At 46.7% G+C, this 18,478-nt stretch overlaps 1 protein-coding gene across 1 annotated transcript in view; it reads right to left on the reverse strand.

The window, feature by feature from the left end:
• Positions 1-18,478, reverse strand: part of TCERG1L (transcription elongation regulator 1 like) — a 73,526-nt gene that overhangs the window by 43,585 nt on the left and 11,463 nt on the right. Inside the window, exon 4 of the mRNA XM_034062364.1 lies at positions 17,030-17,209. Within this exon, the coding sequence (XP_033918255.1) occupies positions 17,030-17,209 (180 nt within the window). The remainder of the gene's footprint in view (positions 1-17,029; positions 17,210-18,478) is intronic.

Raw genomic sequence — 18,478 nt, forward strand, 5'->3', positions numbered from 1 at the left:
CTGTAAATCAGCTACAGCGAACATTAGACTGGGCTCCAGGAAAGGATGGGTTTGATAACTGTGAGCTGGTGGGAGCCATCCATGCACGACCCAAACGGCTCAGATTTACAGACATTTTGGAAATGGGAATATTTGCCATTAACTCCATAACTTCAAGGCCAAACGTGGAAGCAACACTGCTTGGGGGCATTGTTGTACATCCCACCCTGAATCTCACCCTTTTCTCCACCCGTGTGTAAAGCTGAAAGAAGGAAACTGCTTTCCCATCACTGCTGCGTAATGCAGGCATGGTGTCAACCTTTGAACTTAAATGGCTTTTTTGGGTGGTTCCAGTGCAAGACAGCATGGGCCAATCACCCCAGCCCATGAAAGTGGATGGACCAGAAGCCCTTCCCATGCAGGAGGCTCCCAGACAAAGTCTTCCACCTTGGGATGCTCTGAGGCAACAGGCATTGATGCACAGGTGGGTTTGGTACCATGTATCCCTCCTAAGCTTCCTCCCTTGAAAACGCTTGCTAGTTCTGCATATGCCACATTGGGGTCCAGGAGATCAGGAGAAGTTCCAGAATCTCAGGCTGGGTTCCCACTTCCAAAGCCCTGGCATGGCGTTTCCTCCTGTGCTCCAACAGCAGGCTCTCCACTGCCAGCTTTACACAAACTGTAATTCCACAAGTAGCCACTGGAACCATGTTCTGAGTAGCAGAGAGCTCAGAGTTGGTCTCTGAAGATGTATTTTGGCTCCAATGTGTGCTACAGGAATAAGCTCTGGATCCCTGCTCAGCAGTGTGGGCCGCTAGAGATGTGCCAAGATGGGATGTGCATACATCTCCCTGGCCCACTCTGGTACAAAGATGTGCCCATGTGCCCTTAGCTGCATCCAGTATACCCTGCCCTTTCAAAAGGGAGGATGGAGATGACTTTTCATAACCACAGACAGCCTAGAAGAATGCTCAGGCCACCCTAGTACATGACTGCACATTGTGATACTGCTCTGCACTGTCGTTTCCATTCACTATGATTTTAACAGGACAATTGAGTTTTAGGGACCAAGGGAAAATAAGATTTCATCTCCTCTCATGCAAGCGGATATTTACAAGACACAAATCATACAGATGACATGGCTACAACTACCAGATTACAACCTGTGCTAGACTGACACGGTTTGCAATTACTTTGCTTCTGCTACAGCTTAGCCCAACAAATTTCTCCTTCAAAATGATCTGTGTTGATTTCAAGTCTAGACTACAGACACATAAAATCTGGGCAGCTCCTGGGCTTTTCCTCTGTAGACACCAGGTGCTCTCAGCATCACCACAGATGCTATTTAGAGCATTAAAAGGATCTCCAGTTCAAATGAGGGCAGTGCAGGGAACACTCAGCAGTGTAAATACAGCTGTGTTGATGTGAAAATACTGAAGAGCAGCAAGATGACAGAGTAGGTGCATCAGTCTATGATGCACACACTCACACCCAACTCCAGAGCCCTAACCATGGCTCACCACTGCCTCTCCTTGTCCTTCACACCTCTCTAATGCTGCAGGCGACTACAAATCCAAGTGATGCTAATTCAGTCAAACACCCAACTCCCATAGGAGTCCCAGTGCAGTAACTGGACACCTCAAGGCAGTTTTGCTATTCAGGAAGGTTTCTGAACTTCATAATTACCCATTTATGTCCATTTATGCAACTAAAATCCAGCTCCAACCCCTGCCAAGGGCAGGGACCCCTTCCACTGGAGCAGCTGCTCCAAGCCCCTGTGTCCAACCTGGCCTTCAACACTGCTAAGGATGTGTCCTGCCCCCCCTGCCACCTCCCAGCACAAGCAGTAGCTGCACTTTGGTTTCTGTAGGGTGATGTTAAGCTCTCAATCCAACACGCCTTGGCACAACCACTTCAAGGACAAGTAAATGCTGAAGTAAATTGCTCATTGGAGTGGCAAGTGAAGATTTGCTGATAGAAAGGCAGCAAGTGCTCCTGTGAATCTGCAGAGTAAGTACCAAGTGTCAGTGAGCATTTCCTGTCAACCAGCTGAGCCAGGTAACACTTTCCTGTCCCCCTTCTCTCCTTATAACAACCTGGGTTTTGCAGTTTCCAGTCAATGAGCATCGTGAACCATCGTGAACCCAAGGCTGGTCAATACCTTTAAAAGCCAGCAGCTGAAGGGCCACGTTTATCCTCTCTTGGAAGCTATCCTTGATGCTTCTAAATACCATCTGTTAGAAAACAACCAAAGAACCTCCCCCTGACCCAAAGCAGAGGGAAGTGATGGTACCAGCCGCTCTGCCACTGCCCCATTCCAGAGAGGAGGATGTGAGGGGGGAGCATCTCCTGCACTACCAACACACTGGTATTACCAGGCATGAAATACCCCCAAAGGAACAACCACGTACAAACCTCCCTGCTCCCCTCTCCATTCTGGTTTTGCCATTCAACAGGCATCAACCTCAGGCAGTTACAACTCTGATTGCTTTCCAAAAGCCTTGGTGTCACACTGGGGACAGCTGAAACTTCTCACTTTACAAGATTTCCCACAGGAATTATTTTAAATGGGTTTTCAGCATCCTCATTTCTTCCTTTTTAGGGAGAAACAGTTCCTGAAGTCCACACAGTATCCCCAACACATATCTTGACCAGACCCAACCACACTCCTCACCCCTGATACTGCCTTTAGCTATGGCTGCCCCATCCCTGGCAGTGCTCAAGGCCAGGTTGGAGCTGGATGAGCTTTAAGGTCCCTTCCAACCCAAACCAGGCTGGGGTTCCATGGTCTGCAGTCTCCAGCAGGAATGAAGCCCTCTGTGAATGGCATCAGTGATCTCCTGTTGTGGGTGCTTCATTAAGAAAAGCCATTAAAGGATCTCAATCGACAGGCGAGCAGTGTGCCCGGCAGCAGGCGAGACAAACCACTTCCCAGCTTTAATGAGATTTCTCATCACAAGAAGCATAAAAGCAAGAATCATAATAATGGTATTAAAAATGACATATTTAATAACAGAAACAAGACTATTAAACACCACTTCAAGCCCCACAGTTAGAAAAGCAAATGATGCAAATCCCAAGTGCCTCAGCCAGCAGCCCCATGTAACATCTTGGCTCCCTGGATGGCTTCTGCCTAAGAGCTCAGCTCAGTCTCCCCTGTTCTGGCAGGTTCAAGCCATTCCCCTTGTCCCGTCCCTACAGGCCCTTGTCCCAAGCCCCTCTCCAAATCCCACAGGTTCAGATGACTGAAAACACAAATTCTGTCCAGAAGTTTCTTCTCTCCCTATTTGTTTTCAAAGATGACCGTTACAACCCACAAGATACCAAGCGTCAGAGCCACTGAACACCCATTCCCCACCTCAAGTCATAAAGATGGAATTCTTCATCTCTACTATTCCACATTTCCTGCAGTGTTATGGATTGGGCGGCCACAGAAGGGACCCAAGAGACACCCCAAAGGTTTCAACACAGGAAGGATAGTAATGTATTTTGTAGCAGAGATCTTCAGCACCATTCACAGCGAGCTCTGGAACAGCTGCTTACACCAAGTGTGAAATTAGATTCCCTGCTTTTGCTCCCACTTACTAACTCCCGGAATCCATCTCAGTTATCACAGGCAGGGATACAGCCAGGGCTGGAGCTCCAGATCTCCCCTTCCCAGCTCTTCCTCCTCTTCCTCCCAGCAAGGAGGCTCTCCTGACCCACAGACCCCTTCAACCCCATAGGCTGTCCTGGCCCAAACCTCATCATTCATGAAGGGAGGGGATTCTCCCCCCCTGCAGCCCTGATCCAGCTCTGGGGCAGCAGCACAAGAGGGACATGGAGCTGATGGAGCGAGGCCAGAGGAGGCCATGGAGCTGCTGCGAGGGCTGGAGCAGCTCTGCTCTGGAGCCAGGCTGAGAGAGCTGGGCTGGGGCAGCCTGGACAAGAGAAGGGGAGACCTGAGAGCAGCTCCAGTGCCTAAAGGGGCTGCAGGGAACCTGGAGAGGGGCTTGGGACAAGGGATGTAGGGACAGGCCAAGGGGAATGGCTTGAACCTGCCAGAACAGGGGAGACTGAGCTGAGCTCTGAGGCAGAAGCTTTTACTTTCATTCCTATGAAGAGTGTGAGCTCACCATGACATAAGAACTAAATCAGATCCTGTAACACACCATGGAACATGTGGCCAGGACTTACATTTGCAGAGGACACACACACAATGGTAGAGAGTCCTACAGCAAAAAGATCTTTATCCTTTCCGAACGACCACAGCCTTCTAGATCCAAACAACCCCTGAATAGGATCCTCTGGAAAGCAAAATCATGGTGATGCAGGAAAGGGAAAATGAAGTATTACTCTTCTCCCTGCAAAATCCCATTTGCCTACAGCAAACACAGTGCACTGGTCAGGCTTAACAAAGCCAGGGCTGGACTTGCACAGTGCTGCACTAAGAGATAGTTTGTCTTTAGAAGTGAATGAAATCCAGGTGCTAAGCTGGTGTGATTGACAAAGCCATGGAATTAAATTGCCCTCCAGGTTTACCTTCAAAATAAGCACTATGAAGTGAAACCAAGTTCCTCTGTTAGATTAGGGGAAACAATAATTGCTTATCCTTCTGTCTTAAAATGATGTTGCTCCTCTGTGCCTCATTTTAATAGTAAAGCCAATGCCATCAGACAGAAGGTGACACCGTGCAGATTGTCACTGTTGAAGGGATTTACTGACCATAGGAACCACTCACTGGGCTCATGGTCAACCTCCAGAATGTAATTATTATCATTGGTATTAAAGTATCAATAAAATACCTTTTTCCTGATTCTCATTTTGAGGATTACTCCCTCCCAGTTCCCTCTCATAAAGGCCAAACTATGACATTACTATTTCACCCTTCAGTAAAGCACAAATGAGATGTAACCGATGGCTAAGAGGAGCAGCACTGGAGCTGTTGTGTTTCTCTAGCAGTGGTTCACATGTGTTTCTGGGGGCACATGTCTAAAACTCCACCATGATCACTTCAGGCACCACTGGTGCATTACAGAGCATAGCACAACCCCCTCAGATGGAGAGAAAGGTTAACATTACATTAGATGTTGGCAAGTTTCTAGTGCAGCAGCACTTAACCTGGGTGAACTCTCCATGCAGGGGACCTCCTGAACCCAGGAACGTGACAGCCTGTGTAAGACAAAAGGCTCCTTTTGAATTATTCACATGATCCATCATATGAAATTGGAAAAATAAGGATATAGGTCCCCAATCCAACAGCAGTGATTTACACTGAGTGGGCATGGCACATTTCACTTGGAACCAAGGTGTTCACTTGGAACTCTAAGGGTGTTAGTGAAGAGGTTCCCAGAGTAGAGCGTGAACTGAGATGCACCAGCCAACATGGATGAGGGCTGCAGTGTGCCCATCCTGTGCCCATGGGACTGAGAAGCACATGCCTAGGGATGGGCAGGGAACAACAATGATCACCCCACACCTTTCATCTCTCATAACGCTTCTCCCTGCTCCATAACGTGGTCCCACTTGCAAAACTGACTTATTTCCAGCCTTATAAAAACTAACTCCAGCACAAAATTCCAGTCGCTTCACTTAGCAGGATGTAATTCTGAGAGAATACACTAAATTATGCACTTTCAAACCTTCGGAAATTCCACTTTCTCTCTGTTGTATCAGAGTAATTATTTCCACATGAACTAATCCTTTGTGTTTCAGGGTAAAACCTTTAAATACTTATTTCTAAAGGATTTCAGTTATAAATTAGGTTTGGAGTTTTGAAATCAATAAAGTAAAACTAGAAGCACGATTCTCTTGCACAAGGTTCTCTTCCAAGGCCAGGTTGGACACAGCTGCTCCAGTGGAAGGGGTCCCTGCCCGTGGCAAGGGTTGGAGCTGGAGGAGCTTTAAGGTCCAACACAAACCAGGCTGTGAACTTTTATGCTGGTGTCTGAGCTGAGATTTAAGATAAGTGGTTCTTGAAATCACTGGGGGGAGTCAATGTGAGGTGTGGTGGGAGGGGGTTGGTTTCTGGATCCACAGGGCTCTGGTTGGACTTTGGTGCTTTATCCACTCTCCAAACCAAGCCCTTCCCTCGGCTGCAGAAACATCATCATCCCGTTTTGCATGCAGTGGACTGAACTAAATTCACAATAAAAATCAATGTAATTCTACTTAGCTCCTCCAGGGAAGTATCTGTGGCATGCTCCAAACTGGGGAATTGAATTCATTTTCCTTATTTATATTCTGGCCAGTGAACTAAGATTCATTTTTACCTCATTAAATTTATTTACACTTCTATAGTGGGGGCTGATGGAGAAACACGTGAAGTCAACCAGAAAACATCCACTGACTCCTAATTGTAACTGGCTAAAAACACCATGAAAATCACTATAAGCTTGTTCCCCACCATTTAAGATGCTGAACAGCCAGAGCTGCTTCACTGGCTTAGTAATAAGGATGATTAATACCAATAACAACACAAGCCCTGTGTCCTCCATGGGGACATGCCACCTGCACATCCCTAGGGCTGAAGGACTAAAGCCACCAGCCGAAGGACCACCAGGTCCTCCCCAATGAACTGCTCTGAGCTCCCACCTTTGGAGCCCTCCCCATCACCTCTAAACTGGGCATCAGCACAGAACTGCCACAGCTCCCTGTCATTCATATTCACATTGAGGTTTCCTTACAATCAGTTTCCAAACAGGTATTTTATTGTATTTTAATTTCCCAGATTAAATATAATTGCAGTCTTAAATTATCTGAAAGGCACTTTTGTGGCACAGGGTTTACTCAGCTCACAATTACATCAGACACACTGTTTAGGGGAAAACTGACGCACCATTAGCCTTTGAGAACCCGCTGCATTTTGGGGAATGCTGTGAAAGGATTGCCTTGTCTAACACATCACACTGACAGTTTTCTATCAGAAGAAACAAATTCTACAAGATCAGAACAGTTTAAGACCACAGAATTTCTTCTTTCATCAGATGCTGCTTTTGGACTACATACAGATGGGATTCACTATTGCAGATTCAGATCAAACATGGATAACATGCTGGTTGACACAAGATGCTGCCTAAAAGAAAGCTGGAGCCTACAAGAAGCCTGGAGAGGGGCTTGGGACAAGGGATGTAGGGACAGGCCAAGGGGAATGGCTTGAACCTGCCAGAACAGGGGAGACTGAGCTGAGCTCTGAGGCAGAAGCTGTTCCCTGTGAGGGTGCTGAGGCGCTGGCACAGGGTGCCCAGAGAAGCTGTGGCTGCCCCATCCCTGGCAGTGCTCAAGGCCAGGTTGGACACAGGGGCTTGGAGCAGCTGCTCCAGTGGAAGGGGTCCCTGCCCGTGGCAGGGGTTGGAGCTGGAGGAGCTTCGAGGCTCCTTTAGTCCAAACCAGGCTGGGATTCTGTGGTTCTATGAAACCCATGCTACAGCTTCATTTTACAACATCAAAATAAGCCCATTCCCCCCTCTCCCATCTGAAAAATGAAGCTGGCTGAACATATTATGAATTATATGTATAATATTAAAAAATCCCATAGTTCTCTTCTCCCTGATAATAAACTTCAGGTTTCCCCTAGTGCAGGAGACACGCACACAAGGGAACTCCTCTCCTGCCTCATCCTTCCACCTTTTACATAGATCTTAACAGAAGTTGTTCTTTTGTCCTGCTCTCAAAATCACCCCAGCATTTCTGGTGGCACCAATACATAGTGCAGGGGGGATGGCTTTGCCTCCTCATACCTGAACTGTCTTACACTGCAGCAACATTACACCGTAACCGCATTAAGCCTTGGCAATGCATGCAAAGCTCCTAATGGTTTAATTGCACAGATAAATTTAAGCCAACAACAGCCACCACCAAAACGGGTTCCTTCAGCGCTGATTTAAAACTCACAATCACAAACAGTAATTCCCCTCTGTTCATCTTCTCCTAGAGGGGGGCAATAACAACTCTCTTCTTGAAACTATTATCCTTGCAAGACCTATTGCTTTGTTTCAGTCAATTGCTTTTTCCTTCTAAGACTTCTGCTCCACTTATAATATATCAGGTTTAGCCAAGAAGCTGCAGAAATCTCAACTAAACCTGAGTCTGCAACAGAACAAACCTGAAGCAGCAGGCTCCCTCATTGGAAAGCCTTCCAGGGGCAGGAATGGTGTCTCTTGTAGCTAACAAGGAGAAGCTGAACTGACTTGAAATGAAATGTTTGAACTCCCTGACACATGAAAAAGCCCCAGCCCTGGGATGATGCTTCAGGAACACTGGTGAGCAGGTTGGCATCTCAAGAGCTATATGAGAATGGAGACCTTTCAAGGCCAGGTTGGACACGGCTTGGAGCAAGCTGCTCCAGTGGAAAGCATCCCTACCCATGGCAGGGGGTTGGAACTGGATGAGCTTTAAGGTCCCTTCCAATCCAAACTAGTCTGTTATATGATTCTATGGGTCCCCAGTAGTCCCGTGTGCCACAAGTGGGAGGAATTCAGCCCTTAAAGCACAGATCAAGACCTAAAAGACCACACCAGTCCTGCCCCATCCCAACCCCTTTCTTTTAAGCATGAGATTGAGGGCATTCACATCCCACCAAGGCAGGATCTCAGAACTCCTGAGACAGAGATTATGATGCTGGTCAAATGATCACCAAGCATGAAAGAGAAAGAAGTGATACAGCAGTGTGCTTTCAGCTTGCTCCCCATGTGCTGCAGCAAGGGGGGCTGGCACCACAGTCCAGGAGACCCATCCTGCTGGGGAAAGAGCGAAACATCACCACAGTTCCTCAAAGTGCCTTGGCTTTCCAGAGGGAATATTGCTAACTGCCCTATTAATGTTAATCTTCCAAGTGTAGCAGCAATAACTGCCTGGTCTGCGGCACTTACTTGTCTCTTGAACAGGGGAAAACCACTCTGCAGGTGTTTTAACAGTGTAAATGCTATTACTGACATGTGAAATCTGATTTAAACACTCTACAGCAGTGCAAGGGCACTGTTTTTAAAGCAGAAAAAACCCTTACTCCTTGTTTTAACGATCAGTTAAACATAGAGTAAATTAAGTGAGACTTCAGTGACATTTACCAAGCAAAGAGTTGGGCCTTTGGAAGGATTTGGGTGGTTTGTTTTGTCTAACTACTGTGTGAAATGTTAAGTTTTTGCTGTTGTCAACACCTTGATACTACGTTCAAGACACTGAACCACTACTTGTGGTTCACACCAGAGAAAATAGCTCTTTACCTAAGAGCATGGTATAAATGAAGGGCTAGTTTGTAACTGATACCAGCTTGGTTGTATGAGATAAGATGAGGTACCCCAGCAGTACATTCCCTCTGCAAGTGTATTTTTATACCACCAGAAAATTTTCCCCTCTACTATATGTCACATCAATGAAATTCCAGGAAAAGGAGGATTGGAGATGTCTTTCCCTATAGATACATAAGGCATCGTCTTAATGCTTGGAAATCACCACCTATTTGTACAGACTAAGTGCATCATGACCAATAAAGCCAGTTTAGCCCATTTGCATCAACAAACGGTGTGTGATTGACTTTATTTTTCACCAGGGATGGTGTAAGGAGTGTGCAATATGATGGAGTTCTGCCTGAGATCACTGTGCCTCTCCTCCTCATGCAATGCGTTTGCCTTGGTAACCTAAATAAATGGCTGAATCACCACACAAACAATAAGAACCATCTTAGGAACAATCATCCCGTTTCTTAGAGTCTTAATTGGGCAGTGGAGCACTTGCAGCTTCCAGCCCAACGGGAAGAAAACGTTGATACTCATTTGAATGGGATCCCTGGCATCATTTCAGCTCAGAAGCCCAGTGTACGTGCATGCCTTCCCCTGCACGTGGCAATACAGATATGCAACAGAAAAGCAATTTTATGCTGGATATTAGCTCGAGCAGGAAGTTATCACTTTAATAACTATAAACATTCATTTGCCTGCTTCATTACACAGCATTAAAGCTGGGCAGATCATTTACAACAGGCTTGTTAGAACTATACCGTATTCATAGTCTAGCCTGCGAGACACGCAGGACACCCAGGAAAAGCTTCTTGTGTAGATAAACACCCCGTTTCTGGTTGGTATTGTCATAGAATCATTGAATGGCTTGTGTTGGAAGGGACCTTAAAGCTCCTCCAGCTCTAACCCCTTCTTCCTTGTATCAAACCTAAATCACCCCTGTTTAAGTCTGAACCCATCACACCTTGTCCTGTTGCTACAGTCCCTGCTGAAGAGTCCCCTCCAGCATCCTTGTAGCCCTTCAGATATTGGAAGACTGGTATGAGGATTTTATACTTTTCCCAAATTGTTAGTTCTTGCTCACCTAACATCTAGGAATTCTGCTGTACTTAATGGCTAGAGTATCTTAAATAACAGATGCACAAGGAAAACTACCACGTGATGAATCCTCTTAATGATGGGAATAAGTACCTGCAGAAATGAGCCCTTCAGAGCCAGGAGAAGCCATCCGAATGCTCCCAGCTGCACAAGCTTTCCAAGTATTTACTCACTAGATTACATTTTTTAATGAGTATTGTGAAGAAACAGAAAACATTCACCGTTTCTGCAGAGCTTGGACCAATTCCCTCATCCCCAAAGCCTGTTGGGAGGAGACAAGTGGAACAAGCCTCCAGGTAACTGAAAGACACCAGAGATGTCTGAGCTTACTCCTTAATTCCTTAAATTCCACTCCCCAGAAGCAAAACCTACTTCTTACACATGGATTTTATCCCACCTCCCTTGCTCCATCTCACCTTTGGCAGCAGTAAGAACCTGAGGAGGAGGAAGACATGAGGCTGAAATAGCCATCGCTTCTGCTTGCAGTGGGGAGAAGCTGCTTCTTCCAAACTCACCCCAAAAATAATTGGGTGGTTGTCACAAAAACATGTTTTATATCAGCAGAATGTGCTAATGAAGCAAGCTGACAGCCACATGAAAGAGCATGCAGGAAAATGCTGGCATTAAGAGTTGGTTTTAACATAGGATGTTGCTTGGCCATTAAGGTACTGATAGGGAAAATACTCAGTCACTTCCCAGCTGTTGTGTGGCAGCCTAAAACATTCAATGTAAACCATTAAATAATTGTGAAAGCAGGGGAACAGGTGGCAAATGGTTTATATGGCAGATGGTGCCTTTTTTAATCCTTCTACTCGCTGCTAATTTACGGAATCCGTAACCATAAGCTCAAATCTTACCTTTTTCACTCTGATAATCAAGAAATTGCATGTGAAAGGAAGAAATAAGCACCCCGATTCTTAATACAGTGCCGTAAAAGTGGGATTAGAGTTTACCACATATCCCATCCCTGAATCACTCCATGTAAGTGACATTCCCAAAGTTCATTGCATTTGGGTGGGTTTTTTACCATAGTCCTCTTCAAAGACTTGGCTTCATAGTGCTGGGAAATTAAGTTTGCTCTTTACCAGCAGAGCACGTAAGTGTGAGGCTGCAGCACAGTGGGTAGCTGCATCTCCACAAGCTCCTATTTAGCCTTTATGTTAAATCTGGCACAAAAACTAAGATAACAGCAAGGCTGGCATTAAATATTGAAGGGAAGCTTTTGCCTGGTACACGTATGAGCAGAGCCACCAGTAGATGAAAAAAGATGAAAGGGTGAAAAAAGGAGCAAACAACCAAAAGCTGAGCTCTGATAGCATTGCTGGAACCTTCTCCATTTTAACTCATTGATGCTCAGAGAAACAGAGACTGGTTTGCATTGGAAAGAACCTTAAAGCTCCTCCAGCTCCAACCCCTGCCACAGGCAGGGACCCCTTCCACTGGAGCAGCTGCTCCAAGCCCCTGTGTCCAACCTGGCCTTGAGCACTGTCAGGGATGGGGCAGCCACAGCTTCTCTGGGCACCCTGTGCCAGTGCCTCAGCATCCTCACAGTGAATGTGCCTTTTCATCTGATAGGAAAAACAGATATATTCTATCTGGAATCATTACTCAATAAAAATAACAGTAGAACAGAGCTTCAATACACACACTCCCTGTGAACATCCATCAAAGTCAGGAATTCTTTAGTGCAGCTGAGGCTGGGGAGAGAGACACACAACTCTGCTCCCTCCTTCCCTGCTTACAATATCCCTATGACTCCTCACGAGAACAAAGTGACTTCTGCAGCAACTTAACCCTCACATGAATTGCACATCACATTGACAGAGCTGCCAGTCCAGGCAATGGCAGAATCCATCTCTTACAGATGAGAAATTGATGTTGTCAATTGTATGAGCAGTAAATAAACCCAAAAGCAAAACAAGGAGAACACTGGTATTCAAGGTCAACTCCCATAGCACCAAGACAAGGTTTTGTAATACCTATTTATTCAAGTGATCACATCACACTAAATTCAACTGAGTTTCAGAGTTTAAACACAGAATCATAGAATCCCAGCTTGGAAGGGACCTCAAGGATCATCTGGTCCAACCTTTCTCACCAAAGGGTAACCTAGACTAGATGCCCCAGCACCTTGTCCAGACTGTGATGCTGGATCACTGTTGGTGATGCTGGATCACTGTTGGTGATGCTGGGTCACTGTTGGTGATGCTGGGTCACTGTTGGTGATGCTGGGTCACTGTTGGTGATGCCGGATCACTGTTGGTGATGCCCTTGTTGATACTCCCTAGCATCCTGTTGGCTTTCTTTGCTACACTGGTCACTCCTTCGAGCTTGTGTTCACCACGACCCCCCCCAGTTCCTTTCCCCAGAGCTGCTCCCACCCAGGCAGATCCCAGCCCATGCTGCAAGCCAGGATTTGACCTACTCAGGAAAATGTCAAGCCCAGGAGTGCTATGACTTTAAGGTCTTTTAAGCAGACTTTAAGGTCTCTTACAGCTGAAACCCAGAAACACCTCCAGGTCACTGATCCCAGGACCCTCTGGTCCAGGCACCACTGCCATGCTTTGGGCTGTCACTTAGCTTTGGTACAGAGACATTGAGTCCTAGACATAAACCCATATATCAAGACCTGAGCATGAACTTCCAAGGGTGACATAAATTTGTGTCCCTCTGCCTTCCCTTTTTGCCTGTTCACCAGTGGTCAGAGCCTTGCTTGTGTTTTTGTTCTGCATTACATTGTTGTAACATGCAGCCATAGACTGGCGGAAGATCAGAGACCACCTCATGTAGAGACAAACAGGTTCCTCAGCCTTAGATACAGAGGATTTTATGTTTCTTCTTTTCCATACATTTATTTCACAGCTAAAAGTTTCTAAGATCAGCACGGTGCCAAACTAATAGGCAACAAAAACACCTACAGAAGCTTCTCCCATATCACAGCCAAGGGCCATGTGCTCTCAACCAGCACATCCCATCCTCATCTGCTTATCCCCAGGGCCAAAGACCCAGCAGGGATCCTTCACAGCATCCCGCAGAGGGGCAGGCTACAAACGGGCTTTAATTCCCCAAATACCATGTACTCTGCTACAGCTCTACTTCTGATTTTCTATTAGAATATATATCATAGAGTTATAGAAACCCAGCCTGGTTTGGGGTAAAGAAACCTTAAAGTCCATCCAGCTTCTCTGGGCACCCTGTGTCAGCGCCTCAGCACCCTCACAGGGAACAGCTTCTGCCTAAGAGCTCATCTAATGTTAAATAAATGCTATTAAAATGACCTGTAACAACCACCAGCACGTTCTGAACACTCTCAGCTCTCTTTAATTCACCAGACCTCACAATTTGCCCCAAGGAAGCTCCAAGAGATACCCTCTGTGAGACTGGGAAGACACTGGAGCCTGGACCCTCACCTACTGGCTCACCTGCCTTGTTTCACTCACCTGCTATTAGTTACTTACTCACCAAGCTCTCTAATGAGGCTGGCAGGAGGTACAACAGCCATAAGGCTGCAAAACTAATCATATTAAAAAGCCTCCTTAAAAACAAATATTCAATTATAAGATTATCGATTGAACAAATGGCTGTGATTAAAAACACAGAACTCCACAAGGCACTGTTGTTAATACCAATCTCCAGTTTAGTAGTTTAACAATGTATGAGTAAGTGTGCAACATTCAGCCTCACAGGCACCAATATACATATAGATTTAAGTTGGAAATAATTTAATCTTTGGTTTCCTAAATTCAGTCCTATTAAGTGAGCACTGCCTTGAATAAACTATAGACAAGGAAGACATGGGAAGTTCATCAATTATCATGTTACTCTATAAATCACAGACAAACCCAAAAAGAAGCAGCTGCCCCCAGGGTGCACACATTACACTCCTCTCCAAGATGCTTTCCTCTTTGAGAACAATAAATCACTGTTCATAAGTGCCCACGCACAATGTTTTTAACAGAGAGGCTGACAGAGTTACAAAGCACTTGGGGCTACCTGTGCATTAGATTATGCTTCCTTGATGCTCTCATCGAATCACAGAATCACAGAACCTGGTGTGGGTTGAAGGGACCTTAAAGCTCCTCCAGCTCCAACCCCTGCCACAGGCAGGGACCCCTTCCACTGGAGCAGCTGCTCCAAGCCCCTGTGTCCAACCTGGCCTTGAGCACTGCCAGGGATGGGGCAGCCACAGCTTCTCTGGGCACCCTGTGCCAGCGCCTCAGCACCCTCACAGGGAACAGCTTCTGCCTCAGAGCTCAGCTCAGTCTCCCCTGTTCTGGCAGGTTCAAGCCATTCCTCCTTGGCCTGTCCCTACATCCCTTGTCCCAAGCCCCTCTCCAGCTTCCCTGCAGCCCCTTTAGGCACTGGAGCTGCTCTTAGGTCTCCCCTTCAGGAGCCTTCTCTTGTCCAGGCTGCCCCAGCCCAGCTCTCTCAGCCTGGCTCCAGAGCAGAGCTGCTCCAGCCCTCGCAGCAGCTCCATGGCTTCCTCTCAAGCAGACCCATTAACCTTCCCAGCCATTAACCTATATGGTGATGGAGGCATTTAGTTCTGACAGCAGACCGCTGCCTTTGGCCAACTGACCAGTTCTTCCTGTACATTAAACCCAGTTTCTGCCCCATGTCCATTGGTGTTCCAGCAAAGGATGCAGGAGTTACCCCAGTGCACGCTGAGTTTAATGTGCTGGGTTTAAAGCTTCTGCACATGCTTTTCCCCCTGCTTCACTCATGCCTATCCAAAGCCCATCTCCTTCATCAGCACTTACAGAAACCCTCAGCCCTGTTTCACCAGGCAGTTGTGGCTGCTCCTCCCTGCATGCAGCCAAAAACAGAGAACAGTTAGCTGAATCCCAGGTTTATTGTACATGGACTGGGTGCTCTGGAGCTTTCTGTTCTAAAAAGCTACTATATATTCTCTAGGAGAGAGCACCCAGAAGTGTGTGGCTTACTGTGAATGATTGATAATAGGGTGATTGCTCAGGCACTCAAAGCATGCTATTTGATAGCCTATCATACACTCATTCGAAAGGAAAGCAACAATTATCATGGCCTGACATGTTTATCACTGCAGAGCTGAGCCTGTTATCCAAGTGGTGGAGCTTCCTGGCATTGGATTATTTGATCCCATCTAACACTCCCCACACAGGGCTCTCCTCCAGCTGTAATTCACAAGTCCTGTGACAGCTCCTCTCCACATTGCCCGAGCATCTCCATTCAGGGGAGAACACATCTGGCACAGAATCCTCCCATAAAGAATGACTTTTTCCCCTTTGGGTTCTCATCCAAGACCATAGAACCTCAGTGGTTTGGATTGGAAGGGACCTTAAAACTCACCAACTCCAACCTCCTGCCATGGGGGGGGATATGCCAGTTTCTCCCAACCCAACTCATCCCCTTTGAATTTCCACATGTGAATTCCAGCAGCAACAAACAAGATGAGCCTCAACCTGCAGGAGAGACCCTGCAGCTCCACAGAGCATCCTTGTCCTCCAAGTGACACCCTGTATCTCTGCAGGGGTGAGGACAGGGATCCTGCCCTGCCCTGCCCCATGCTCCATCCTGCACCTGCCCCAAATTCATACAAGGGTTAACCTACAAACCAGTCTTATATCCTTCTCCTGCCCCATCCCTGCCTCCTGCCCACCCCAGCGGCTGGTCCTCTGCTCTTCACAAGGCTTGGGATGCTGACAAAGATGCTCACTTACAAACAGGCAACGTGGTTACTATGGGTTAAATATCACTCATGGGAAGCAGCACCAAATCCCTACCCAACAGCAGGGATTACTCTGCTTTCTGCTTTTACCCAGGTACTGCCCTCTCTTGGCACAGTCTAAATGACTTGTACCTTTATTGCTACAGGTCTGTTGCTCTCCAGACTCCCTAAACACAAAGACACCGCGGGATGCTCTCAGCAGGCATTTATCTGGGTGATCCTAATGACTGCTCAACAGGAACAATAATTACTGAGCTACATTTCTCATGAATAGATTTCATCTGAACACCAGCCCCATAACTGCACGCTGCCTGCGGAATCCAATCTCGCTGTATCTTGCTGCGTTACACTTCAAGTACCAAAACGATGGAAAACGCATCCTCATTTAAATGTTTTACTTAATTGGAATATAACATTTCTATATTGAGCCACCATCAGCGTTCCAAGTAGGTTCCAACATTACCCTGCAGACTCTCAAGCAGCCAGACCTCCCAGAGAGGCAGGGGGGCAGAGTGCCATATGCAGAAAGCAAAGTCATGCTAAGAAAAGAGCATCTTACCCCATAAGCAACCCCATGTAAGACATCACAAAACACAAAACCAGGGCTACACTGTTCCAGTGTATTTGATAACTGCAAACACCCAAACAAACATACTTCAGTCTTAAATACTATTTTATGTTGAGCAGACACCTTTCCACTGCCAGCATTGAGACCCAAGGACCTGCTGCAAAGCCTTGGTGCAACCAAGACCATGTTTTCTTATAGCAGTCACTGACAGAACAGAGGATGCAGGATCTGCTGCCTGTAAACATCACAATGTCATCAAAACTCCATGAAGTGCAGTGTTTAAGTCACTTTTAGCATGCAGCTCCAGAGAACAGCTCTAAACCACACCAGACAAAACAGCTTTAACTCCAGACTGCAGCAACACCACCAATATCCCTTGAACAGTCACCAAAGCACACTCGGAAACCGCTCTGTTGCAAAGGAAACATAAAAGCAGCTCCTCAGTGCCACCAGGATCCACCTTACCTGGAAAAGGCGAAGCCAAAACTGGGATCTTGATAGGGGAGAAGGTGAAGACGTGGCAGGGTTGGATGCTTGGCGCCGGGGGTCCCTGGTGGGGCTCGGGCTCCATTGACACCATCGCCGTGGTGGCCAAGGCCAGGGTCGGATTGCCACCGACAGCTTTAAGGCTATTCTGGCAAGCACCTGCGGAAGGGTGAGACACAACAGGCTTCATTTTTAACTGGAAACAGTGAATTTGGAGACAATGCTGTCAGTAGTTTGAATTTCAATACAAGATAGAACAAAACTCTATGACATCCTCACCCAGCCCCTGCTGTTTGCACACGTCCCTTGGAGAGATGCTCCATTCTTAACATATTATGTATCTTCTACAGACTCTCAAAGCCCCTTTCCTCATAGAAACATAGAATCACAGAATGTTCAGGTTGGAAGGGACCTCAAAGCTCCTCCAGCTCCAACCCCTGCCACGGGCAGGGACCCCTTCCACTGGAGCAGCTGCTCCAAGCCCCTGTGTCCAACCTGGCCTTGAGCACTGCCAGGGATGGGGCAGCCACAGCTTCTCTGGGCACCCTGTGCTAGCGCCTCAGCACCCTCACAGCCTTAGATCTAACCTGCACATGCCCTGTTTCAGTTTGAACCCATCACCCCTTGTCCTATCACTCCAGTCCCTAATGAAGAGCCCCTCTCCAACATCCTTGAGGCCCCCTCCATACACTGGCAGCTGCTCTGAGGACTCCACACAACCTAATCATTATTCTCAAAGCCCTAGCCTGGAGCTGGTGCATTTTTAGATATTAAAACCCAATATACGTGAACATATCATTATAACCCAGAGGGACAAAGCAGCAGTGAGTCATATAGAGCCTGTGCAAAGTTATTAGATTTAAATAGGAAAAAAAGCCTTCAATAAAAAAGTCAAATATTTGAACACATTGGTTGGCATTTCCTGCAGCTCCCACAGTTTCAGAGCAATCCATCACCAAGCTGCTCCAATGGAAGGTGTCCCTGCCCATGGCAGCGGGTTGGAACTGGGTGAGCTTTGAGCTCCTTTCCAACACAAACCAGTCTATGCCCACCCGAGTCTGAACTCTGCTAAATATAAGTTGTCTGATTGCAAATCTGAATGTTCCTTTTATCTACCATATTAACCATCCTCTAACACAGGTTATCTGCCCCACTGCTCTCCTGTGTTCTGCACACAAATACCTGAGTTTCACTATTGTACATACTAATCTTCATCCTGCAAACATACCATGCAGGCAACTTCCAGTGGCTCCACATGGGAACTCAAAACCTAAAGCAAGGCTTAAGTGTACTTTAGAGCAGGGAATATTCACCTGTAGATCTAACAGACATGCAGGGCAGACCTTCCGAGCACAATCTCAGCTGAGTTTGTTAAACAAACAGGAAAATGAGTAGTCAAAACCTGAAGGAGAAAAGCTAATTTGACAA

Source organism: Melopsittacus undulatus, chromosome 4 (genome assembly GCF_012275295.1).
Source record: "Melopsittacus undulatus isolate bMelUnd1 chromosome 4, bMelUnd1.mat.Z, whole genome shotgun sequence".
Classification (NCBI taxonomy): domain Eukaryota; kingdom Metazoa; phylum Chordata; class Aves; order Psittaciformes; family Psittaculidae; genus Melopsittacus; species Melopsittacus undulatus.